General features: G+C 41.1%; 1 protein-coding gene across 1 annotated transcript; it reads left to right on the top strand.

Annotated features, from left to right (window-relative positions):
* The first annotated feature begins 19,578 nt into the window (after positions 1 to 19,578).
* On the top strand, positions 19,579 to 25,392 carry LOC103697020 (putative disease resistance protein RGA4). The gene has a single exon (XM_088713362.2). It carries the CDS (start codon positions 20,669 to 20,671, stop codon positions 24,419 to 24,421), a length of 3,753 nt encoding a protein of 1,250 aa, XP_088569488.2. The 5' UTR covers positions 19,579 to 20,668; the 3' UTR covers positions 24,422 to 25,392.
* Positions 25,393 to 27,788: the final 2,396 nt, after the last annotated feature.

Genomic DNA, 27,788 nt, shown 5'->3' on the forward strand with positions numbered 1-27,788 from the left:
AAAGAAAAGGAGCAGCATGTGATCTGTCATGAGTGTAACAAATCGGATCACTTCAGAACCAAATGCCCTTTGCTTAAGAAGGCTCCTAGAAGGCATAGAAAGAAGGCCATGATGGCCACTTGGAGTAACAGTGACGAAACAAGCTCGAAAGAAGAAGAACAACAACAAGAAATAGCAAATCTATGCTTTATGGCACATGAAGATGAGGTATGTGCTGCAACTCAAACCGGCCTTTCATTTGAAGAACTTCATGATGCCTTTTTTGATTTTCTCTTTGAATACAAAAAACTTGTTTTAAGAAATAAAGAATTAAAACAGAAAAATCAATTTCTTACTGAAAGCAATGTTAAACTTTAGAAAAATAATGAGCTGCTTTCAGAAATGCCTTACAATCTGTTCTCAACAGGAACCTCTGGTTAAGGATGTAGATTTGGAACTTTAGAATGGACTTCAAGGCTGCTAGAACTTTCTTCTGGATTGTCGAATAGTTTTTCTTGACGTCACTCCACGCGCTGGAGGCATACTGGATTACCTCTTCCTTTCGATCATGTACCTGTTTAAGGACTCAGCCCCAACTTCGGATGCATCGGTCTCGATCACCTTCTCGTTATTGTCATCTGGCAGGGCAAGAATTGGGAGTTTCTTTACCTTTTCGTTGATCCTCCTGACGGCATCGGTACACTCATAAGATAAGGGTTTCTATTTATTTTTCCTCAGCCTATTGGATAGGATCTTTCGGTTGTAGGCCAAGTTCTTGTAATAAAGTAATAGGACAGGTAGTTCAGACATCCTAAGAACCTCTGGAGTTGCTTCTTGTCGGTAAGATTGTAAGGGAATTTTAAAGAGAATTCCATGGAGTGATCTTGAACCCTGATTCTTCCTTCTTCGATCTTCTGCCCAAGGAACTCGACTTCTTCCTGGAAAAGCTTCATCCTTCTGGCTGATAACGCTATTCCAAATCTTTCAATGGATTTTCAAAAAGCTTTAAGCTTTTTGCCTTGCTGAAGATAAGGACGTCATCGTTAAGCCCGCCTTGAACTTCCAGATAGTCCCTAGCGCATAAGTGGAGTCTTTGAGTTCTAAAGGGAATTAAGCAGAGAACTTTTTAATAATTTTTACAAGAAATCTCTAGCCAGCCTTCCCGCAAGAGGTTTTTTTAACACCAATCAATCATATTAGTGCTAGATGGAAATGGTAACTCCAACAATTTCTTTGTCCTCAACGCCTCCTATTTTCAGGAATTAGTCACTTCAACGATCTTTGATGGTTATACGGGTATCCAAAGTACGAACGAGATGGAGGAATTTATTGAAACCATTGAATTCGGAATATGGTAAAGTAGCACCGGGCTGGGGGACTACGCCACTTATGGGGGTCGCAATGGCTCTATTTGCGATATTCCTATCTATTATTTTAGAAATGGATAATTCTTCCGTTTTACTGGATGGAATTTCAATGAGTTAGGTTCATAATTAATGAAAAGTTAACCAAAGAAGTTAATAAGTTACAATCTTTTGTTAAAAGATTTACCCTCAGCTCTGAAAAACTGAACTTAATTCTAGATAATCAAAGAGCTTTGTTTGACAAGGCTGGATTGGGATACCATCCTTGGAACAAGCAAAAATCTTTTAAGAACTTGATTGTTAAATCCTCCTCTGTTTATTCTGAAACAGTTCACTACAAATATGATAAACAGAAAAAGAAATCTATTAAAAACATCTCTGAAAATCTGTCATCTGTTTATGCTTAAACCATTTTGTTTAAATTCAACAAGAATACACTGCAATATATACCTTATAATCCTAAAACCTGCAATCTTGTAAGAAACACCTCTATTAAAAAAATTTGGGTTCCAAAAGGAACTATTATTGTTAATCTACAAAGACCCAAGAGAGCTTGGGTACCCAAGATAAAAACCTGATTGATATTTTGTAGGTGTGTCTAGCAACCCAAGGATCCAACAGAAGATAGTATTTGGACAACGGGTGTTCTAGATACATGATAGCGGATGAAACTCAGTTCATCACCCTCAAAAAGAAAAGTGGGGGAGTGGTTACTTTTGGTGATAATGGTAAAGGTAAAATAATTGGTATAGATAATATTCGAATCACTCCATCCTCTTATATTGAAAATGTTTTATTAGTTTATGGATTAAAACACAATCTGCTGAGTATTAGTCAGTTTGGTGATAAAGGTTATAGAGTAATTTTTGAATTCTCCATGTGCTTAATTTCTAGTCCCCATAACAGTGGCATTGTTTTTACTGGACATAGGCATGGAAATGTGTACATGGTAGATCTAGATCATATACTTATGAAAAATTTGCAATGTCTAGTAGCTATGAATACCAAGAGTAAAGAAACTAGTTGGTTATGGCATTAAAAATTTGTTCATGCCAGTATGGACTTAATTTTAAAAATCATTCGAAAAGATCTTGTTACTGGCTTACCTAAGTTAAACTTTGAAAAGGACAAAGTGTGCAATGCATGTCGGCTAGGAAAACAAACTAGAACCACTTTTAAATCTAAAAATATTATTTCCACCACTAGGCCTTTGAAAATCCTCCACATGGATTTATTTGGACCTACTAGGACTGCAAGCCTAGGAGGCAAATATTATGGTTTTGTAATTGTGGATGACTTTCCAAGATTTACATGGGTTTTTTTTTGGTATATAAAAATGAAGTATTTTCTGCATTTGCAAAATTTTATAAAAGAGTTTCAAATAAAAAAGGTTTACAAATTGTAAAAATCAGTAGTGATCATGGTACAGAATCTGAAAACCAAAATTTTAAAAAGTTTTGCACAAAAAATAAAATTGAATACAATTTCTCTGCACCAAAAATACCACAACAAAATGGGGTTGTAGAAAGAAAAAACGGAACCCTTGAAAAAATGGCAAGGATAATGCTTTGTGATAGTAATTTGCTTAAATAGTTCTAGGCTGAAGCTATCAACACAGCTTGTCATATCATTAATAGGGTTACTATTAGATCTATCTTAAAGAAAATCCCTTATGAACTCATGAAAAATAGAAAACTAAATGTTGCATATTTTCATGTTTTCGGTTGTACATGTTATGTTCTTAACAATGGAAAAGATAACTTAGAAAAATTTGATGCCAAATTTGATGAAGGTATTTTTCTAAGATATTCATTATCAAGCAAAGCATATAGAGTATTCAATAAAAGAACATTAGTTGTAGAAGAATCAATTCATGTTATTTTTTATGAGACTAATGATCTTTCATCAAGAAAGGATGTAGATGCTGATGATGATGCAGGAGAGCTTGATAAAGAAATTAGGGACTTAACCCTACAGGATGGCTTTGCATCAGAAAATGTAGATCAAGATAATGAAGAACAAAAAAATGATCAAGAAGAAGATCAAACTCAGCAAGGTAAGCATGACCTGCCAAAAGAATGGAGGTATGCAACCCATCACTCCAATGATTTAATTATTGGTGATCCTACTCAAGGTGTTAAAACTAGATCTTTTATTAGGGATATAATTAATCATTTTGCTTTTGTTTTACAAACTGAACCAAAAGATATTAAAGAAACTGAACAAGATAATAATTGGATAATGGCAATGCAAGATGAACTAAATCAATTTAAAAGAAATAATGTTTGGAATCTTATTGAAAGACCTAAAGACTTCTCTATAATTGGAACAAAATAGGTTTTCAGAAACAAACTTAATGGAGAAGGATTAATGGTAAGAAACAAAGCTAGATTAATTGCTAAAGGTTATAATCAAGAAGAATGAATAGATTTTAATGAAACTTTTGCACCTGTAACAAGATTAGAAGCCATAAGACTGCCATTATCATTTACTTGCTTCAAGAACTTTAAACTGTTTCAAATGGATGTAAACAGTGCCTTTTTAAATGGTTATATTGCTGAAGAAGTGTATGTAGAACAACCATCTGGATTTGAAGACCATGCACTTTCCAATTATGTTTACAAACTAAATAAAGCACTATACGGATTAAAACAAGCACCTGGAGCTTGGTATGAATGATTAAGTAACTTCTTGATAAAAAATAAGTTTTCAAGAGGCAATGTTGATAAAACTCTCTTTATCAAAAGAAAAATTCTGATATCTTGATTGTTCAAATATATGTTGATGACATTATTTTTGGTGCTATTGATGAGACCTTGTGTGAAGATTTTGCTAAGCTCATGCAGGATGAGTTCGAGATGAGTATGATGGGTGAGCTAACATTCTTTTTCGATCTACAGATTAACCAAACAAGAGAAGGCATCTTCATTAGACAAAGTAAGTATACAAGAGAAATCTTACAAAAGTTTGGCATGGAGAATACAAAGTCACTACTTCTCCGATAATGTCATGTTGGCCCAAGAGATGATGTGGGATCTTCAGCAGGCCCCAAAGCGGCGAAGCTTCATGCTTGTCAAGCTGGACATGGAACGAGCTTATGATAGAATCTGGAGGAGCTTCCTTAGGTGGGCCTTGGAGAGTCTTGGTTTCCACGAGACCTAGATTGATTGGGTGTTGGGGTGTGTTCGGGGACCGAGGTTTTCTATTCTGGTCTACGGCACACCGTCCCCCTTCTTTCAATCCACCATGGGGCTTCGACAGGGGTGTCCCCTATCCCCATACTTATTCATTATTTGTTCTCATGTCTTGTCTCGAGCACTACGGGCTACGTGCGCCGCCGGAGAGCTGGACGCTTACGACCCAGCTCCAGGGGTCTAGCCGATATCTCATCTACTCTTTGCTGATGACTATCTCCTCTTGACGAGAGCGCGGGTGGTGGATGCACAGGCCCTTGGGAAGGTGTTGGCCGACTACTACGCTGCGTCGAGGCAGAGAGTGAATGCCCAGAAGTTCACTATCTCCTTCAGCCCTAGTACGTCGCTTGGGGTTCGACAGGGGATCCGGAGGATTCTGAAGATGCCAGAGCAGGACGAAACCTAGAGCTACCTAAGTGTACCGATCATAGATAGGAGACTGTGCGTACCTGAGTGCATCGGGTTGGTGCAACGGGTCCAGAGTAGATTGGAGGGATGGCGGGCAACGTCTCTATCTATGATGGGTAGATTGATGCTGATCAGATATGTACTTAGCTCCATGCCCATTTATCTAATGTCAAACACAGTGGTGCCGAGGACAGTGCTACTGAAGATTGAACGGCCACTCCGGGGCTTCTTATGGGGCTCGCATAAAGGTGGTCGGGGGTGCACTTGGTGGCATGGGGGAGTATTTGCCTCCCATTCAGTGAGGGTGGCCTTGGGGTTCCATCTCTCCTGAAGAGACGGGAGGTGCTCATTGCTCGGCATGCAGTCCGGTTCCTTTTGGAGCAACATGGGATCTGGAGCTCGACCATGGCAGCCCGCTATGGGAGGGTGGTGTTGGGCCCAAAGCCAATTTTTTAGTTGTAAGAAATTGGATTATGTATATATTTTATTAAAATGAATAAAAATTTATTCTGGCAATTTTCTATTCATCACAAGTGTTACATCTTCAAATTGAACTCCTGTGTATTGTGATGAAGTCCTTAGGACTAATTTAGTGGATAAAAGAGGTTTTATCATTTAGTCCTTAAACCAGTTCGCGACCAAATGATGAGCTGTCAATTGGACAATAGCTAAGTCAAGTATAGGTCGTTGTGTGTCATTTAGTTGGTTGTCCTCTTAAACCAAGGAGTGTGGAGACACTGTATGGCATACAGGTGAGATGTAGGAGTACATCATCACTGAACAGTGATTCACCTGCGTAGCACTCCACTGTCGGAAGTTAGCTCGCAAAGCGTATGGGCATAAGTACCCCTTAGACCTGAGACTGTCACGGTGACTTGCAAGCAACTCACTGTACTTAGGCACTGGATGACCTGAATTTCTAATTCAGGGATCGGAAGGATGCTGGGTGCAGTCAAGTACTCGCGAAGTCTGTGTATGAGTCAAGATGGGATTGACCGCTCCAGATTTTAGGAGTTGATGTCTCACTGTATTTCAATTTAGTAAAACCTTGGCCAGGGTAAACCAAGTGATAGGTCACTTGATTTGATTATTTGAAATACACTATGGATGACCGGACCCAGAGTTCGACAGTCCACTCTGAAGTCATCTTGAGCATCGATGGTCATAGGGATGAATTATGCAATAACCATATGCCTAGGTTCTTGAATGTTGCTTTGCATATTCGACCTATCCGGACGTCGGGTATCATTGCTAGATGGTCACCTCGATTAGTGCATGGAGTAGTCCATGTACTACCGGCTTAGTGTTCGAACCTATCGGAGTCACGCACATTAGTCAAGTTAAGTAGGAAGGTCTTGACTCAATTTAATTAAGAATTAAATTATGGGTCATTTGGAATTTGGTTCTGTCTATGTTCAGCTAGCACTGAACATGAGGTACATGCTAAATTTCGTGGATGAACAACTAATTAAGTCTGTATTTCAGGTCAATCAAGTTTCAATTAATGAAATTGAACTTGATCAGGACTCAATTGTTGAGATTGGATTTGATTGGGTCTAAATTAGTGTAATTGGGCTCGATCACAATTTAATTGGGATTTAATTTCATATTTGTTCTGATCTATGTCAGACTTGGATCGAGCCGAAACTAGACCCAATTGAATCTCCCATGAGTCAGACTCATGTGGAATTTTTTCGGGTCAAAAATTCATTCAAATGGACTGCAAATTTGGTTTAGAACCAAATAAGCTAACTTATGATCAAATGGGCTAACCCATTTGTATCACAAGCTGACTTTTCCCATTTAGAGTGGCTACTGACCGTGAATGGTACTCATGGACCCGTGGACCACTTCCCCTCATGGACCATTGGCTTTCTTTTTTGTGAGCAGCGACTCTCACCTGGGAGGCTGGGACGCATGAAACAGAGAAGCTCTGTTTCACGCGTCCGTGACCCTTTGGACCGGCGATTGCACGGCCAACCGGCCTCCGGCCAGACGGCCGACTGGACCGGAATGTGCAGTTTTGAACCGCCAACATTCCAGTTCAGTTTGATTTTTGAAATCTGGCAATAATTGACATTAATCGCTGTTTTATTCCACGATTGTTTTTGAAACAATCGTTATCAAATTCATTCATATTTGATAATGAATGAATTCAATAACGCTAGACCATTTTCGCCTCTTAACTCCTCTTGGCGTTGGCCTATTTGAGGCCACCGTATCATCTTGAAGATGAGAGGATGAGAATTTTCTTGAGAAGAAAATCGTCAGACAGAAGGGGAGTTTACTTCTGTGAAGAAGAAGAAGAGAGAGAGGGAGTCCTTTCTCCTCCCTTCCATTCCCTCTGGTGGTTTGGAGTTCGGCCTAGGGCCGGTGTCCTCTCCTTTCCTTCCATTCCCTCTGTGATCAAGATCAAGAGACGTGCATCAGTTCGGCTCAGGCGTATTGTGAAGAAACGGGAGGAAAGAAACCGAAGAAAGAAAGAAAGAGAAAAAAGAAAGAAATAGGAAGGTCCTTTTTCTAGACTTCCTTTCTCCCAAGAGTCCTTTTGCAAAAGATTGTTTTGCACGGGTAAATACATCATCCAACCTTCTTGCGAAGCTTGACGTGCGTGCGAAGTAGAGGGCTTGCAAATCCAGGCCTAGCAGAGCTACTTTCAGGGATCTAGATCCAGATCCAGATCCAGATTACCTCGACCAACTTCCGCTGCGGGCTTGAGGTAATTTTACATAAAAGTTAAATTTAATATTTATAATTAAAAAAAAAATTTAAAACTGATTTTCATGCCTGGCGTTCGATTTTATCGGACAACTCGGGATATTTTCCCTTCAACTGGTATCAGAGCCAGGTTGGCCGATGGAATTGGCTTATAATATCTAGAATTATGCATGATTTAATTTTTAAATTTAGATTAGATCTAGATTTATTGATAAAATATCAATCTTGTGCTGAATTATAAGATTGTCCTGCTATAAGGTTAACCCCTTATAGTGAAAAGGTTGTCCTAGCACAAAATTGAGATTAATTTGTATCATAAAATAAATAGTTTATTTTTGTGAAATTATGCATAATTGATGTTTATGAAATTTCAGTTTTAAATTTATTATGACCACAAAGTTTAAATATAAATTGTTTATATTTGGAATAAATTGACACCTTGAATCCATGATCATAATACATTTAATAAAGAATTAAATGTTGAATTTAAAATTTAAAATTTGAATTTCAAATAAAGATTTAAAATTCAAAAATTTGAAATTCGAATTAAAATTTAAATTTGAACATGAGATTTGGGGCATGGGTTAGCACAATCAGATTAGTTGACTAGGTTAGACCCAATCATGAAATCAAATTGAAATGGACTAACTTAAGAAACATGATTTAATCTAATCAATAGTTGAACTAGACTAAATCAAGGTTTATAAAATGATCAAACTCAATAGTTGTAGTTTATCATATCCAAACATTTTAATTGGATCTGATTGTGGCTCAGTGGTCGAGCCCGAGTTCCCAAGGATAACCTAAATCAACTTGATAAACCAATTGGTGTCTAAGGTAAGTCGGCATTTGATCATGGTTTTTAATTGGGGCTACCTCTTACCTGGCCAACATAGTTGGTGTCTAGAAAAGAGGTTAATGGCGTAACCCTCCCATGATCTCTCTTACCTGGCCAATTTGGTCGATCAAGTTTTGATTAAGGTACCTTGAGACTTGGCACTCACCCATGCCATTAAGGGAAATCAGTGTGACTGATTTAGGTGTCTAATAGACCAATAAGAGCTAGTCCTCTATATGATTTGGTGAAGTCGGTGGGAGGATTTAGTATTATCAGTCAGTGTCACATATCAATTAAAATCCTCTAAATTATTAGGTCCTTAAAATGATAAAGTTATATAGATAATGATGAGAGCACAAAAGTGTGACCTACATGTCACCTAAATTAGTATTATTGCTAACCGATAATGATAAATTCCCTGGATTAATATTATATTTGGGTTTGGCACAGATTTTAATAAATTAGAGATAAAATGCACATTAAGTACAAATTTGACTAAAGAAGGATTCCTTCCCAGATCCGACCCGGTTGAAGATCGGGTTCGGGTACGAGTCGGGTTCGGGTCCGAGTCGGGTTCGGGTACGAGTCGGGTTCGGGTCCGAGTCGGGTTCGGGTCCGAATCGGGTCCAATTTCTTTGTGTTTTTGGGAGAGAATTTTGGACAAATCTAATTTGACCATATCATAACTATGAGGTGCTGGCTGACCCATGACTTGAAAGACTTGCAATTGACCTCCAGTCAGAACAGATGACCTATGACGAATTTCCCAAATTTCATATCACACTATTTTTTATCTATATGACTAATTGGACGGAACTTGGTGTCTCCCAGCTCCCCTCTCAGAAGGGAAGAGAAGGACCCGGACCTTCTTCCAAATCCAATTCCATTGCAGAAACTGGCACATGACCCATATTCAGAAGTGAGATCCCGCGTCTCCTGCCTTTCCGTGACCCCGGCAGTCCCTCATCCGTGCCAGCCACCGTGCCAGCAAATCACGCCGTCTGCAGCTCCTCCCTCCTTCCGTGTCCAAGATCCCGCGATGCATCAAGACGTGCGCCCATTCCGGATTCCCAGCTGATCCTTCCTTCCGCATCAGGCCGCCATCTTCAAGCATGCCACGATCAACATCCTTCCTCTTCAGCACCCCGTCGATCACGCTCCCAGCAGTCCCAGCAGCGCCCGAAGAAGGAAGTCCGCGTTTCTCATCCCGTAATCCAGCGATTCCTTGGCCAACCAGATGGGAATTTCGCATCTCCTCCCTTCCCGAATCAACCTCTCAGCCTTCCCATGATCCCGCTTCCGAGTTTCAGCACATGTCCAAGCCCCCAGCAGCCCTTCCGTGATTTCCTCCCATCGATCAAGGTCCCATTTCTTCCGCCCATTGATTCCTCTTTCGGCTTCCCGACGATCCCGCACCAAATCCCCCTCTTTCGGATTCGAGAGCCCCTGCATCCGTTACCCCTCCATCAAGGGATTCGTCACTATAGATCAGGGGGTGGGCGACCTATTTAAGGAGAGGAAGAGGCCGACGGAGAGAGAGAGGAGGGCGAGGGCTCTCGGGGTGGTGGCCGGCGGATCCAAGGCTGGTGGCCGGCGGGTCCAAGGCTGGTGGCCGGCGGGTCCAAAGGAGAGGAGCTCGGTTGGGGATCAGTTCCAAAGAACAGAGGAGGGAGGAGAAGTCGAGCGAGAGGAAGAAGAAAGGATCGGCAGTAGTGCTCTGTTTTCAGATTTGAAAACAGAGCATTACATTTCTTTTGTTTTTTTTTATTGTTTTAGTTGTTTTTCTTTTAAAGGTTATATTTTTAATTGGTGTTTAATTGTTCTGTTTTGGGTATCATGTTGTTCTTATTTATTTATTTTTATTTTGATTGAAGAGCAATGTTTTTAGTAAGAGTTTTATTTTGAGAGCATGTTGTCTTGGAGTTTTTAGTTTTAGTTTAATAGAGAGATCTATTTATGCTAAAGTTTTTAATTTCTATTATTTTTAATTTCCGTTCTCCAAATTTTGTAATCTTTCTTCTTTGTTATGCAATACAATTAAATCTTCCTTCATGCAATTTGTGTTCGCTTCAATCTTCTTATTTTATCCATTTTAATTTATGCCAAAACTCTTCTTTGATTAATTAAATAAATGCTTTTTGAATTTAAATACCTGTCTTTTAGTTAATTTCAATAAAAAAAACATTCTCCGGTAGACTAGAGAATCCATCAACATCCTCAAAATAATGTTTTTCTTCCATCATTCAAAAGTCGATTTTGAATCCGAGTGAATGTTCTAATTTTTATGCAACTCCAATCGCCTCCCTGTGGATCGACCTCTTACAACCACTATTCTTCGAGTAGAACAGGTAAGAGTAAAATTAAATTTAACTTTTGTCCGTCGGTTCTAACAACGATCTGTCTAGCATATTTTTAGTTAGACAGGAATCGGACGAATAGATAACTAGATCATAGCCTCCCATTAAGGTGAATGATAATGGGTCCAATATTACAGTTGAACATGCAGGACGCTTCCGTCTGGTGTTCCTCTGAATACTGAAATTATCCTTCATTATATGATAGCTTTTTGAGCTATCTAATTGTGATTAGGTTGGCCAAGCCTTCCTCGGGCCTGATCATACATTAGGTAGTGTAATCGAGTTAGTTCATTAATGGTTGGACCTAACCAGGATTTTCAGTGGAGGCCTCTGCCTACTGATTACCACTTGGGGCAAAATTGATTGCTAGAAATTGTTTAGAGAAATAATTGGTAATGTACCTACCCTTAGATGCACATGGGTTGGCCGAGCCTTCCTCGAGCTCGTATGCAGTCTATGCGGATTCTAGTACCCACTAGGGAATTAAAGTAATTCCTCGAATTAAAGGTAGAGGCTATTAATTCGATTAAAATAGTGGGAGAAAACTTTAGACTAAAGTCCAAGTCTTTAGGATTAAATAAATCATATACTGATTAGTTGGGTTTTTCCTTTATTTTTCAGATATGGCTAACTCATTATCCCTCCGAACACTATTAGACAATGATAAGCTTAATGGACCTAACTTCGATAGCTGGTATCGAAAGATGAAAATAGTATTAGAGCATGAGCGGATCCTGTATGTGATATCGGATCCTGCACCTGAGGAACCTGCAGCCAATGCACCACGTGCAATCAGAGACGCTTATCAGAAGTGGCTCAACGATCGCACTACAATGCGTTGCATCATGAGGGCCTCGATGAATGACGAGTTTAGTCGTAAATTCGAGGAAGCGCAGCCAGTGGAAATCCTTCAAATGTTGAAGGAGTCTTTCGGCACACCTGATAATGTTGAACGACATAAGACCTCCTGCGCTATATTCAATGCCCGCATGAGGGAAGGGGCATCGGTCACCGATCATGTATTGTACATGGTCGAACAAATCGATCGCCTAAGTAAACTTGGCTTTCCTTTGCACAAGCAATTGGGCAAGGATGCCATTTTGAATTCACTTCCCAAGTCCTACCTGACCTTCCTTAGTCATTATAGAATGACTAAACCTGAAGTATCCTATCATGGTTTGCTAGGTTTACTGCAGACCTATGAGAAGGATCACCAACTCAAAAAGGAGTCGGTGAATGTGGTAGGTGGGACTTCTGCAAGACTTTCTTCCTTTAAGAAAGGAAAGAAAAAGAAGGTGCAGAAAGCTCGTGCTGGGGTCTCTAAGCCCAGCCAGACTAAGAAGCATAAAGCCGATAAGAGCAAGGCAGAGTGCTTCTTCTGTAAGAAGATGGGTCATTGGAAGCGGAACTGTCCGGCTTATATAGCGTCCCTTGATCCAAACAGGCCTAAGAAGAAAAAGCAGCAAACAGTTGCTGCACAAGGTAATTATATGATAACACCTTGTAATTTTTCAATTTATGATTCTACCACTTGGGTATTGGATACCGGAAGTCCAATTAATATTTGCAATTCATTGCAGGGACTTCAAGTTAGTAGAAGATTCAAGAATGACGAGAGATTCCTGAACGTTGGAGATGGAAGATCAGTTGCAGTCCTAGCTTTAGGAGTCATTCGGCTTGTTTTTGAATCTAGAGTAGTCATATTAGATGATTGTCATTATTGTCCAATATTTTTAATGAAAGTCATCTCTGTAGGCCTTTTGGCCAAAAATGGTTATTGTTTATCAATAAAAGAAAATTTTTGTGATATCATTTTGAATTGTATTAAAATTTTTTGTGGACAATTGAAATATGGCATTTATACTCTATCACTGCCTGTGAATGTAATGTACACTTCTAATAAATGCCCTAAGTTAGATAATGTCAATGAAGCCTATTTGTGGCATTGCCGGTTAGGTCACATAAATAAAAACAGGATAAACAGGTTAGCCCAACAGGGCATTTTAGAAATCAATGATTGTGAATCATTGCCAACTTGTGAATCCTGTCTTCTGGATAAGATGACCAAGTCACCTTTTTCTGGAAAGGGTGAACGAGCCAGCGATGTTCTTGGCCTCATACATACTGATATATGTGGACCTATGAACGTAAGTGCCAAAGGTGGTTATGCCTACTTCATAACCTTCACAGATGACCTATCCAGGTATGGGTATGTCTATCTGATGAAGCATAAGTCGAAATCATTTGAAATGTTCAAACAATTTCATAATGAAGTAGAAAAACAGACTGGAAAGAGTATTAAGATCCTTCGGTCAGACCGAGACCTTTCCGGTGATTTCTTGACTTATCTAAAAGAGAATGGGATTCACTCACAATGGACCCCTCCAGGAACACCTCAGCACAATGGTGTATCCGAAAGGAGGAATTGAACTCTGTTAGACATGGTTCGATCCATGATGGGGTTTACTAGTCTGCCTGTATCTTTTTGGGGTTATGCTTTAGAGTCTACGTGTATAATACTAAATAAGGTTCCAAGTAAGTCTGTTGAGAAGACTCCATATGAGATATGGACTGGGCGTAAGTCGACACTTTCATACCTTAGGGTTTGGGGATGTCCGGCTTATGTTAAACGTTCTCAAACTGACAAACTTGGTCCTAGGTCCGATAAGTGTTATTTTGTAGGGTACCCCAAGGAAACTAGGGGTTATTACTTCTACCTTCCTAATGAACAAAAGGTGTTCGTAGGACTTAAGGCAACCTTTTTGGAAAGGAAATTTCTTAGTGAAGGAATTGTTGCCTCTAAGGTTGAACTTAGTGAAGTTCAGCGGGTAGAAGATTTAACACAATCTATTGAACCCACAGAACCGGATTCAATTAGATCAAACCCGGAGCCTAATGTAGAAGCACCATTAAGGCGATCAGGTAGAGTACCGCATCAAGTGGACAGATACTACGGTTTCTTGGTCCAAGACGCAGATCCCATTGAGCTCGATGAGAACAATGAGGATCCGATCACCTATATGGATGCTATGCAGAGGTCCGACTCTGAGTTATGGCTTAACGCCATGAGATCCGAAATGGAATCCATAGAAATCAATAGTGTATGGACACTAGTTGATCCACTCGAAGGGATTAAACCCATAGGGTGCAAATGGATCTTCAAAAGAAAGAGAGGCGCAGACGGAAAGGTGGAGACCTATAAAGTCCGTCTGGTTGCCAAGGGGTATCGTCAACGTTATGGTATCGACTATGACGAGACTTTTTCTCCCGTGGCAATGCTAAAATCTATTCGGATCATGCTTGCTATAGCAGCATATATGGATTATGAAATCTGGCAAATGGATGTGAAAACAGCTTTTCTAAATGGAGAGCTGGAAGAAGAGGTGTATATGATACAACCTGAGGGTTTCACATCCATAGACGAGTCCAAAGTATGCAAGCTACAAAAGTCCATTTATGGACTTAAGCAAGCTTCTCGAAGTTGGAACATACGTTTCGATAAAACTATCAAAACATATGGCTTCGTTAAGAACGAAGAAGAACCTTGTGTCTACAAGTGGGTTAACGGTTCAGTGATCACATTTCTTGTGTTGTATGTGGATGACATTCTCTTAATTGGGAATAACATTCCTGCATTACAAAATGTGAAACTCTGGCTGTCATCACAGTTCTTCATGAAGGATCTGGGAGAAGCATCCTACATCATAGGGATGAAAATCTATAGAGATAGATCTAAGAGGTTGCTTGGATTGTCCCAATCCACGTACATCGACACTATGTTGAAGTGGTTCAACATGGAGAATTCCAAGAAGGGCTGTCTTCCGATAGGCCAAGAAATTTCTCTCTCTAAGAAAGATTGTCCGACAACTTCCAAAGAGAGAGAGCGTATGAGTAGAATCCCATATGCTTCTGCAGTAGGTTCTATCATGTACGCCATGACATGTACAAGACCGGATGTTGCTTACTCACTAGCAGTAGCGAGTAGATATCAGTCTGATCCGGGTGAGAACCATTGGAAGGTGGTGAAAACCATCCTTAAATATTTAAGAAATACTAAGGACCAATGGTTAATCTATGGAGAATCTGACTTAAAACTTGTGGGATTTACAGACTCTAGTTTTCAGTCAGACCATAATGACAGTAAGAGTATGTCAGAATTTGTGTTTACCCTGAATGGAGGAGCAGTCTGCTGGAAAAGTTCCAAGCAGCATTCAGTAGCCGATTCCGTATGCGAAGCAGAGTATGTTGCTGCATCAGATGCGGCAAAGGAAGCTGTTTGGATCAAGAAGTTTGTAAATCAACTTGGTGTTGCTCCCTCAATCAACGGTCCAGTTCTTTTATATTGTGACAATACTGGAGCCATTGCACAAGCAAAGCAGCCAAAGTCCCACCATAGAACCAAGCACATTCTGTGTCGCTACCACCTTGTACGAGAGATCGTGGAATGAGTGACGTCAATCTTCAAAAGATCGATGGAAAGAAGAACCTAGCTGACCCATTCACTAAAGCCCTTTCTGTAAAGGAGTTCGATTATCATAAATCGAAGATGGGTATAAGATACTGTATAAATTGGCTTTAGTCCAAGTGGGAGTTGTTGGAAATTGTGTCCCAAAGCCAATTTTTTAGTTGTAAGAAATTGGATTATGTATATATTTTATTAAAATGAATAAAAATTTATTCTGGCAATTTTCTATTCATCACAAGTGTTACATCTTCAAATTGAACTCTTGTGTATTGTGATGAAGTCCTTAGGACTAATTTAGTAGATAAAAGAGGTTTTATCATTTAGTCCTTAAACCAGTTCGCGACCAAATGATGAGGTGTCAATTGGACAATAGCTAAGTCAAGTATAGGTCGTTGTGTGTCATTTAGTTGGTTGTCCTCTTAAACCAAGGAGTGTGGAGACACTGTATGGCATACAGGTGAGATGTAGGAGTACATCATCACTGAACAGTGACTCACCTGCGTAGCACTCCATTGTCGGAAGTTAGCTCGCAAAGCGTATGGGCATAAGTACCCCTTAGACCTGAGACTGTCACGGTGACTTGCAAGCAACTCACTGTACTTAGGCACTGGATGACCTGAATTTCTAATTCAGGAATTGGAAGGATGCTAGGTGCAGTCAAGTACTCGCGAAGTCTGTGTATGAGTCAAGATGGGATTGACCGCTCCAGATTTTAGGAGTTGATGTCTCACTGTATTTCAATTTAGTAAAACCTTGGCCAGGGTAAACCAAGTGATAGGTCACTTGATTTGATTATTTGAAATACACTATGGATGACCGGACCCAGAGTTCGACAGTCCACTCTGAAGTCATCTTGAGCATCGATGGTCATAGGGATGAATTATGCAATAACCATATGCCTAGGTTCTTGAATGTTGCTTTGCATATTCGACCTATCCGGACGTCGGGTATCATTGCTAGATGGTCACCTCGATTAGTGCATGGAGTAGTCCATGTACTACCGGCTTAGTGTTCGAACCTATCGGAGTCACGCACATTAGTCAAGTTAAGTAGGAAGGTCTTGACTCAATTTAATTAAGAATTAAATTGTGGGTCATTTGGAATTTGGTTCTGTCTATGTTCAGCTAGCACTGAACATGAGGTACATGCTAAATTTCATGGATGAACAACTAATTAAGTCTGTATTTCAGGTCAATCAAGTTTCAATTAATGAAATTGAACTTGATCAGGACTCAATTGTTGAGATTGGATTTGATTGGGTCTAAATTAGTGTAATTGGGCAAGATCACAATTTAATTGGGATTTAATTTCGTATTTGTTCTGATCTATGTCGGACTTGGATCGAGCCGAAACTAGACCCAATTGAATCTCCCATGAGTCAGACTCATGTGGAATTTTTTCGGATCAAAAATTCATTCAAATGGACTGCAAATTTGGTTTAGAACCAAATAAGCTAACTTATGATCAAATGGGCTAACCTATTTGTATCACAAGCTGACTTTTCCCATTTAGAGTGGCTAGTGGCTACAGACCGTGAATGGTACTCATGGACCCGTGGACCGCTTTCCCTCATGGACCATTAGTTTTCTTTTTTATGAGCCGCGACTCTCACCTGGGAGGCTGGGACGCATGAAACAGTGAAGCTCTGTTTCACGCGTCCGTGACCCTTTGGACTGGCGATTGCACGGCCAACCGGCCTTCGGCCAGACGGCCGACTGGACCGGAATGTGCAGTTTTGAACCGCCAACATTCCAGTTCAGTTTGATTTTTAAAATCTGGCAATAATTGACATTAATCGCTGTTTTATTCCACGATTGTTTTTGAAATAATCGTTATCAAATTCATTCATATTTGATAATGAATGAATTCAATAACGCTAGACCATTTACGCCTCTTAACTTCTCTTAGCGTTGGCCTATTTGAGGCCACCGTATCATCTTGAAGATGAGAGGATGAGAATTTTTTTGAGAAGAAAATCGTCAGACAGAAGGGGAGATTTGCTTCTGTGAAGAAGAAGAAGAGAGAGAGGGAGTCCTTTCTCCTCCCTTCCATTCCCTCTGGTGGTTTGGAGTTCGGCCTAGGGCCGGTGTCCTCTCCTTCCTTCCATTCCCTCTGTGATCAAGATCAAGAGACGGGCATCAGTTCGGCTCAGGCGTATTGTGAAGAAAAGGAAGGAAAGAAACCGAAGAAAGAAAGAAAGAGAAGAAAGAAAGAAATAGGAAGGTCCTTTTTCTAGATTTCCTTTCTTCCAAGGGTCCTTTTGCAAAAGATTGTTTTGCACGGGTAAATACATCATCCAACCTTTTTGCGAAGCTTGATGTGCGTGCAAAGTAGAGGGCTTGCAAATCCAGGCCTAGCAGAGCTACTTTCAGGGATCTAGATCCAGATCCAGATCCAGATTACCTCGACCAACTTCCGCTGCGGGCTTGAGGTAATTTTACATAAAAGTTAAATTTAATATTTATAATTGTTATAAATAAAATAAAATAAAATAATTAAAACTGATTTTCATGCCTGGCGTTCGATTTTATCGGACAACTCGGGATATTTTCCCTTCAGGTGGGCCCTGAAGCACTAGCTCGAGGAGGGCAAAGATGTTCCTTCCTTTGGCAAGAGATTGCGAGGTATTTACCTACTGCTTTGGTACACACAAGATGGCTGATAGGCTATGGGCGCAGTATTGATGTGGCTGGGGACTCGTGGGTTGATGCTCTCCCCTTGCAGCATTAGCCGACTATGGTTAGCGTTGAGGCTGCGGAGGGCCTGCATGTCTGCGATCTCCTTGTCCTCGGAGGGGCTGCATGGGACGAGACTAGGTTGGCTCAGCTTTTCGGGGGGCATCTGACGGAGAGGGTCCGATCCCTCCCGGTACCAGGGTGTGCAGGTCCAGACGTGCGGGTTTGGAGCACCTCTACCAAGTCCAGTATTAAGGTGGACGATTTTTCCCCCATTCTTCGGCGGAAGCACGAGCCTGGGCCAGATTGCGCCTGGATCTGGCGCTTGGGACTCCACCCGACGGTAGCACTGCTCCTCTGGAAGGTGGTCTGGGACCGTCTTCTGACGCAAACAATACTTAGTGGACGAGGACTGAGAATTTCCTCGGTGTGTGGGGATTGTGGTGTGGATGCGATGGTGGGCCATGCCTTATTTCAGTGCGTATGGGCTAGGGCGACTTAGCGACTGGCAAGGATCCCGAATGAGGTTCGGGGCCGGAGGGACCTATGCTTACAGGCCACACGCCGATGCTCGGAGTCCCCACTGCTTCACCAGGAGACGGCTCGAGTGGTTTGCATGTCCTACCAAATTTGGTTGGCTAGGAACACTCGAACCTTTGGCGATTGCAGTATGTCGTCGAGACTTGTGGTGGAAAGTACCCATGTGCAGGCGGCGGAGCTCAATCTTATCATACTTGTTGAAGGAACCTTGACAGCTCGAGAGATATGGGGTTCCCATTTTTCTTCGGCAGCATCCCGTACAGTGTTTTTCACCTAGGAGCCCCCACCCCCGAGTTTCCTCAAGATCAATTTCGACGGGTCTGTCTTGGATGGAGGTACGAGGGGCGGTGCAGATTTTGTTATTCGGGACCCATCTGCAAGGGTCGTGGCTGCAGGGGCAGCCAACTCTTCGACATATCGGTTCTGGGTGTGGAGCTGCAGGCCGCTTGGGCGGGCCTTCATCACGCCCTATGTGTTTTACGGGCCAGCTCTATCATCCTGAAGGGGGACTCGACCACTGTCATCAGTTGGATCCGAGGGGGCCAAACCGGTAATGGTTGTATCCACCTTTTGCTCCAAGATATCTGGGCAATAGTAGAGAACGGAAGGGCCTTTTAGGCTAAGCATGTTTTCCGTGAAGCTAATAGGGTTGCGGATTGGGTGGCTGCTTATGCAGCCAATCACTTCGGTAGTATCCTGTGGGCTGGTAATGGGGAGTTGCTCATGGCACTCCAAAGTATTCTCCTTTGATTTTATTAAATGTATTTGTAAAAAAATAAAAATAAAAATAAAAAAGGAACATGCGTCTTTCTAGGGAAGTTTCCCAGAAATTCCGTAAGGACATGCGTCTTCCGTTTTTTTTTAATTTTTTGGATGAAGCATCTTTCGTCTTGTTGGATGATAAGTACACCAACGGCGGCCCGCTGCCACTCCTGGAGTCCTTTTGGCCGTTTTCAGACTTTGACTGGTGGTAGTGCCACGTCTTATCACTTCACTTAAACAACACGGCGGCAAGAGTCACCAGAAACACCAAGCTTTTTTTTTTTTTTTTTATACAAACGAATGTGAAGACTTTTTTTTTTTCTTTTTTTTTTGAAAAAAAAGGATAGAAAAAGAAAGGGACAAGCCCATCCCCACGTAACAGCCCCCGCCGATGCGGGCAGAAATGGCCGTGTGTTGGGCACCCCGACCGGTTTTACTCATAACTTCTCCATCCGTGAGCCTAGCTCAGCTAACCCTCTGGGCTTTGGCTCGAGTCCCACGTGTGAGTACGTCATACCTGGCACCACCCTGACTACTAGCAGTCCAAGAGCGGTCCTATACCTCATGTCCAAACAGTGGCCGAAGCCACATTTTAATCGTCGCCGTAGCAACTCGAACTTGGGACTATGAGGTTAGAATTCCCGCCCAGTACCACAAGGCTGAAGACTTAACGGGAGGAAAAGACACCATCAAGAAGCAATATTCTTTCTTGGAATTTTCTTTTTTTTTCTGTTGAGAAGTTATTCTTCCTAGTTGGCGACGGGAAGAAGAGCAATCATGGTAATACCAAGATTACATTTGGTTCGCAATCAAAAAAAAAATAGAATTAATATCAAAATAAATTAAAATAAAAATTAAAATAAATATATTTTTGGATATGTTTAGTTCATCATTAAAATCAAAATAAAAAATATTAAATTGAATATCAAAAAAACTAAAATTATATTTTGAAAAATTAAGATATTTTTTTATTTCTTCTTAAAACAGAAATAAAAATAAAATTTTCTTCAACCAAATAATAAAAATAGGAGCCATCTATTTCTGTTCCCATCAAATCTCTCAGCTAAACATCACGTAATGTGTGGCCCTGAATGTTCCTTGACGTGGCAGCAATTTGGTAAAATAACTGAAATAATGGGTAGTTGTCACACTGTAGTATTACATGGAGAACACTTGATTAACAGGTTCTATTGATTGACTCTTCTGTTCGCATCAAGTAGGGGAAGGGAAAAGAACAAAAAAGAAAAGCTTCCAGAGCACCTATAGATAAGCGGAAAGAGGGAGAGCATTTCCACTGGGTCACGTTCTTTGCCATTCGTCAACTCTTCTTCCCAAATCAATCGGAGAGACTCTTTGCACCCTGGAGTAATGCCTGACGTGCTTCTCTCAGCATTCCTATCGGTGGTGATTAAGAAGGCAACCGACCATGTTCTCCAACAGTTTGGAGTGACGTGGGGCATCCATGAGAAGCTAAAAAAGCTGGAAAGAAAGCTGTTGGCAATCCAGTCCAAACTTGGAGATGCAGAGGAGCGACAAGTCAAGGATGCGGCTGTGAAGAGCTGGTTGGCAGATCTGAAGGATGCAGCCTACGAAGCAGACGACATTCTGGATGAGTTCAATGTGGAAGCAATGCGGCGGAAGGCAGAGATTCAGATTGATATGACAAAAAAGGTGCGCAGCTTCTTTTCTTTTCATAATCCACTTTGGTTTCGGTTTAAGCTGGGGCGAAAGTTGAATGCTATTGTTGAAGAAATAGAGAATCTAGTAGACGAGGGAAATAAATTTGGCTTCACGGTCAAAACGCAACCACAAACGAGTGACAGGCCACAATCCCACTCCTATGTTGATGGGTCAGAGGTCATTGGCAGGGAGGAAGATATAGAAAAAATAGTGAAGTTGCTACTGGATCATGAGAACAACCAGAATGTTGCAGTCCTTCCCATAGTTGGGATGGGGGGTTTGGGCAAGACCACACTGGCCCAATTGATTTACAATGATGAGAGGGTGCAGAAACATTTCCAGCCACGAATATGGGTCTGTGTGTCGGATGAGTTCGATGTTGCAAAACTTGCTAAAGGAATAATAGCTTCAGCCACAGGGGTTGAGTGCGAGCTATCAACCATGGAGTTGTTACAACGCCGCCTTCGAGAAGTTGTAAGTGGGAAGAGGTACTTACTTGTATTAGATGACATTTGGAACGAGGATCAGGCAAAGTGGGATGAGCTAAAAACTTTACTAGCAACTGGTGGAGAAGGGAGTAGGATTGTTGTGACTACACGAAGTGAGCGGGCATCGTCGATAATGGGTACCCTCGGCACTTATCCCCTACCGTATTTGACTGAGGAGGATTCTTGGGCATTGTTTAGGAAGAGAGCATTTGAAGGGGGAGCAGAAGAGCCTCAAAATCTCGTAAGCATCGGCAAGGAGATTGTCAAGAAATGTGGTGGGTTGCCTCTGGCAGTGAAGACACTGGGGGGATTAATGCATTCCAAGAGCCAGGAAAGGGAATGGTTGTCCGCGAGGGATAGCGAGATTTGGGATCTGCAGGTCGGTGAAGATGGGATCTTGCCAGCACTAAGGTTGAGCTACAGTCATTTGCCTTCCCATTTAAAACAATGCTTTGCCTTTTGTGCCATATTTCCGAAGGATTATGAGATGGAAAAGGATCTGTTGATTCAACTATGGATGGCCAACGGATTCATTCCATCCGATGGAAGAAAGGAGTTGGAGGACAAAGGGCATGAGATTTTTACTGAGTTGGCTTGGAGATCTTTCTTTCAGGATATCAAGGAATTTCGGGAGTACGATGATCGCGTATTCAGGCGTGAACTTTATTACAAAACAACTTGCAAGATGCATGACCTCATGCACGAGCTGGCACGATCCATAACGGGGAATGAATGCCTTAGCATACTGGACCCTGCCAGGTGGGAAGATATATCTAACAAAACCCGTCACTTGTCTGCATCCGGGACTTTTCCATTGAACATTCATAGGAACTTGAATAATTGTCCAAAAATTCGCACTCTCCTATCCTCGTTATTAAAGGAATTCATTACTAGTATAATAGTGACTGCAGATTCATCAAAGCCGAAGTCCTTGAGAGCATTGGATCTACATAAAACTACTATCACACGACTGCCTCTTGCAATTGCATATTTGAAACATCTGAGATACCTCGACCTCTCTTATACTTCTATTGAAGCATTACCAGATGCCACCAGCACACTTTTCAATCTACAAACTCTGAAACTCTCTAACTGCTGGGAAATACGTAAGCTGCCCGAAGACATAAGAAATATGAGTAGCCTACGGCATCTCTACATTGACAGATGTCGTCGTTTGAAACAGCTGCCAGCAGGTATCGGGCAATTGAGCAGCCTGCGAACATTGACCAAATACATTGTAGGCAATGATGCTGGAAGGCGTATAGGTGAGTTGAATAGCTTAAATCTCGGTGGCCTTCTAGAGCTTTATAACCTGAGGAATGTGAGGGATGCAGCAGATGCTAAAGAAGCTAATATTCGTTCCAAATATAACCTTTGCTCATTAATATTATGCTGGGATATGATTGAGTGGGAACCCCGTTCCTGCCATGAAGAATTTGGCTATCGTCGTTTCGAAGATGTTGTGCCAGCAGAAAAAGCTGAAGAGGTGTTGGAAGCCCTTAGACCTCATGGTGGCTTAAAGCTGCTGACAGTATGGCGCTACGGGGGTGTCAACTTTCCAACGTGGATGATGGATTCTTTATTGCTGCAAAATGTAGTTGAAATCCATCTAGGAGTTTGCACACGATGCCAACATCTCCCACCTTTGTGGCAGCTACCTTTTCTTAAATTTCTCTATGTGATTAAGATGGATAGCGTCAAGCACATCTGCAGCAGCACCATCTATGGCAATGCAAGTAATGGCACAGTGCAAGCATTTCCCTTACTGAAGAGGCTGGTGTTGCATACGATGCAGAGCTTGGAGAAGTGGTCAGAGTTTGAAGAAACTGCAGAGGTCATGTTGGTTTTCCCTTACCTTGCTGAGCTTGAGATCATTGATTGCCCAAATTTGATGACCATGCCAGAGCTACCATCTCTCAAAAGATTAAAAATGAAAGGAACTAATAAGCAGTTGGGCTTGATCTGTAGTCTGACGACACTCTCTTCCCTTAGCATTGGTGTCTATAAAACGAGCAATGGTACAGAGTCGCCTCCTCTTGCTGATCAGAAGAAAATGTCTTTCAAGTATTTCAGATCTCTTGAAAATTTAGCTATTACTGCATCGGAGGATCTGGCACCATTGCTGGAGGAGGAAACTAGAGGGCTGAGCTCATCCCTGCATTATTTGGTGATTAGACACTGCAATTGGTTTTTCTCACCATCACAACAGTCATCATCACCTTTGGCGTTTTGGAAGAACCTTACTTCTCTCTCATCTTTGTGGATGGTTTGTTGTGATGATTTGGTCTATTGGCCAGAGGCAGAGTTCCGTGGCTTGAACTCACTAAAGAAGTTACGTCTCCATCGTTGCAACAAGTTGGTTGGCCCGTCACCTTTGCCATTATCCTCGTCATCATCAGGGGATGGAGAGCTCCTACCAAACCTAGAAGAGCTGGAAATTGTAGAATGTGATGGTCTGCTGGAATTGCCCAAGTTGCCTACTTCCCTCAGATCACTAGGCGTATCCTGTTGCCCGAAAATAAATTCCTTAACGCAAGGCTTGCGACATGCCACTGCTCTTCAGAGTGTCCACATTTCAGATTGCCCAAGCCTGACTTTTCTGCAAGTAGATCTAGGGCACCTAACAGAACTCAAATCTCTGGACATCATCAGTTGCAGCAAATTGTCATCTCTGCCAGAAGGTATGCAAGAACTCACTGCCCTTCAGAATCTGTCTATTAGCCATTGCCCTCGGCTGTCATCACTCCCAGAAGGTCTACAACGACGACTCCTTGGACTTCAGTATCTGGCCATTAAAGGGTGCCCCAACCTAGAGAGGCAGTGTAAGATAGGAGGACCATATTGGTGCCTGGTCTCGCGCATTCCCTATATCGAAATATTATCTGAGAGGAGGAGCAACTTCAGCACGTGCCTTCCTTCCTTTTCTTACTTTAGAAGACCATCTACAATTTAATGTCATCCAAGTCCTTTCGAGGTACAATCCCATCTCTTTCCCTCTTTCTCAAATGAAATAAAAATTAGTTTTAGATCAGTTTGTCCATGCTCGCTAAAGCAGTTGCTAAAGGTAATCAATGGCATCTTCCGGAGATGGTAGTCACACTACACTGTTCACATAAATTATTAGGAACCAATTTATGATCCTCACAAGTATTTTTCAGGGATAAGCGGTCAAGTGGGAGCTGGAGGGATACACATTAGAATTTTGCATTCAGTTTTTCTCATTTTATTTTTCTCTTGCTATGTCAGATGAGCAGCAAATTTAGCTTCAGGATAAATTAAGAGCGTTCATGGTACAAGCAGCTTTCTTGTCGATGATTTCAGCATTGAACTTCTTGCTATTCTAAAATCCAGTAACGGAAGAAACAACATATGCATTGGATAAACTTTTCAAAGATTTCGAGACATTCAATGATCAAGTGGCTTTGTATGAATCTCTTGATAGATTTGCTTTTGTTGTTGTTAAGCATTTAAAGGGACACTAGGAAGATAGAAGCTTAATTCCCTTTCAGAAGATGTCATTTGGCATTTAATGTTATGTTGATTGTTTTCTCTGAACCTTATTTTATTTCATCTCCTTCCATATATAAATATTGTATTTGAAGACTTTGGACAGTACTTCTGCTTTATGTACCAAAAACAAGTGAAAGATAGTGATGTTCATTAATTATTTGAACATCCACTTTGGTTGCTCTAACCATTTTTAAGTAGTATCATACAACAGCTATTTGATTGAGAATATACTGCTGTCACTAACATGTTTTTCTTGTTTGCTTTTACGAGAAAATATTGCCAGTGATGTTTTCTCACAAGCTTTAGCACTTCTCTGGTTAATTTGGAAGGTGGAAAAAAAATGGAGTTAAAAGAAGCTGAATTCCTTGTTGTTGGCACCTCTGTTTATGATCTTGGGCACAGATACTGGATACAGGATCCTAGAGGTAAAATCTAGAGTGTGGATTGCATGACAATTCCTCTATCTCCTTTTTCTGTCTGTTATATATTTCAGAAAATGTAGCTTCATAGCTGCCTAGGAGATACTATTATTTGTTATGTTTTGTTTAGGAGTTGTTTTTATGCCCACACCTCTGTTGCATGTAATTCAAATTGTCATGCTCCTGACCCAAGAACGCGAGTCAAGGGTCGTGACAACCACCACACACTCATAGGGAACTCTCTTCATGAGCATGCAAGGCATAATATCAAAATTAGGCAACGAAAATAATTTAAATAATAATATTTAAATTCTGATTAAATAACAAAATTAAAAGTCTTACAAAACTAATATTATTTTAAAATCTTCTATTAACTCTAAAACAAAATCTAGTCTAAATAAAGATGTCAAAATTTTGTCTCTAATTGCTCTCCCATGATAAATCTCCGAGTCGAGCTAATTTTTCGGATCTGTAAAAATGGTAAGAAATCGTATAATGAGTTAAACATCCCAGTAAATAATGAACACTTTAGCTAAATAAATCAAGTAATAAAATAATAATAATATACTAAAATTAAGCATACAAAATATATCGATTCAAAGCCAAATCGATATGCCATCTAGTCTGTTCAAATTTCGAATCTTGTTTCATAAATCAATTATCTTTCAAATCATCATGTTTATCTTGACAACCATGAGCTACGACCACATATATACCCTGTGGCTAAGCTAGAATATGAGTTCATCAAAACGCCAACATACAACCCCCACTGAGATCGATATGCCAACATATAATTTTTACTGACAAGGTGTGGATATGTCAGCGTATAACCTCCACTGGCAGGGTGTCGATATGCTAGCGAATAACCCCCACTGGAAGAGTGTCGATATATTTATCAGAATTTATCAGGATCATTTCAATAAAATAGAAACCCTAATTCCAACACCCTTATAGAGCTGAGTAGACGAGAGTTTCCGACACCCTGATTGGTCCAAACAAAGTGAAATTCATCGAATCATGCTTGGACTAGGGCACCGATAGTTCAACATAGATCGAAGTGATCAAATGTAACAATATTTGGTAAGAGGTAGGGTGAAAGCTGACACGCCACCCGATGGCCTTGGATCAAGATCCTTCACCAAGGTTGACCTAGAATCACAAAGAGAGGTACTATGCTAGATCCAACGTCTCTAGAGAGAGTAGAGAGAAAGTCTAGTAAAGAGAAATAAGAGAGAGTAAGGATGGAGAAAAGAGAATCTCATTTCAAGTTCAATCAGTGATCTAAGATTGGTTGTCGATGGCACAGGTCAACCTGGATCAATCAACATGTCTGGCCTATGAGTTAGGAGAGAGAAACTTTGCAGAAAGAGAAAGTGGGAAAGGGAGAGAAAGGAAAGAGGAAGAGAGAACAAGGTTTCTCTCTAGCCAAGGAAGAGGGGAGAGGGAAAGCGTGATTATGGTGGTGCCTGAGGTTAAGGGACCCACGGCCGTCCACTATGGACGGCGACCGATGGTGGCCAGCAGTCGGCGATAAGGGAAAAACAAACTAAAACAGGGCTCCGCTGTTTTAGACGGTTTTCTAGCCATTTGCCGACCCAAAACAAGGTGAATCCTAGCTACAATATTAGGAGAGAGCGAAGAGGAAGAGGACGAGCATATACCTCGGTCCGGTTGGGTGGTCTGGCAGCTTCTTTCGGCGACAAATCGAGAAAGAAGAAGAGTCGAAAGAGGAGTTTGGGATCAGTGGCTCGATCTCGGATGATCTCGAAGGAGGAGGAGGACTTTAAATAGATAATCTTGGTTTTATCCGGCCGGTCTCCGGATCCCGATGAACTTTCGATCTTCATCGCGATCGGGGAGGAAGAAGACTCCAGCCGGAGTCTTCCTCCCAATTGCCCTCACATGCGTTGCACGTACAGCCCAAGGCCAAAAATGAATGGGCCAGTCAACTGGACCAGGCCTAGTCCCTGGGTTTCCCATCCCCTCCCACTCCCAAAAAAGAAAAATTCGTCCACAAAATTTTTGCACCTATAGATCAAAGAGTAGAGGATACTTCTTCCAAATCAAGTCATAATACTTCTCAAATCAAAGTCGTCTTGCCTGACTAGTGTCAAATAATTCAATTCACCACATTTTCACTGCGCAACTCTGATTTAAACGTCAACATACCCGTGTCAAGTCTAGGTTTTTCTAAAATTACATACTTATTAGTACATGCATTGCTATATCGTAGTTCTTATGAAAACTTCCAAAATTTAAAAGTTCATATGCTTCTTTTGATAGTTAATCAAAAAATGGTATGCAACCATTTAATCTTTTCTAGCAACATAATAAGTCGTTTAACAAAAAGCAGTGGGCATGGCTAAACAATAAATAAAATAAAAACTGGAA

Source organism: Phoenix dactylifera, chromosome 17, assembly GCF_051530095.1.
Source record: "Phoenix dactylifera cultivar Ajwa chromosome 17, Ajwa_hap1_PhDact_Kaust_v1.1, whole genome shotgun sequence".
Taxonomy (NCBI): Eukaryota; Viridiplantae; Streptophyta; class Magnoliopsida; order Arecales; family Arecaceae; genus Phoenix; species Phoenix dactylifera.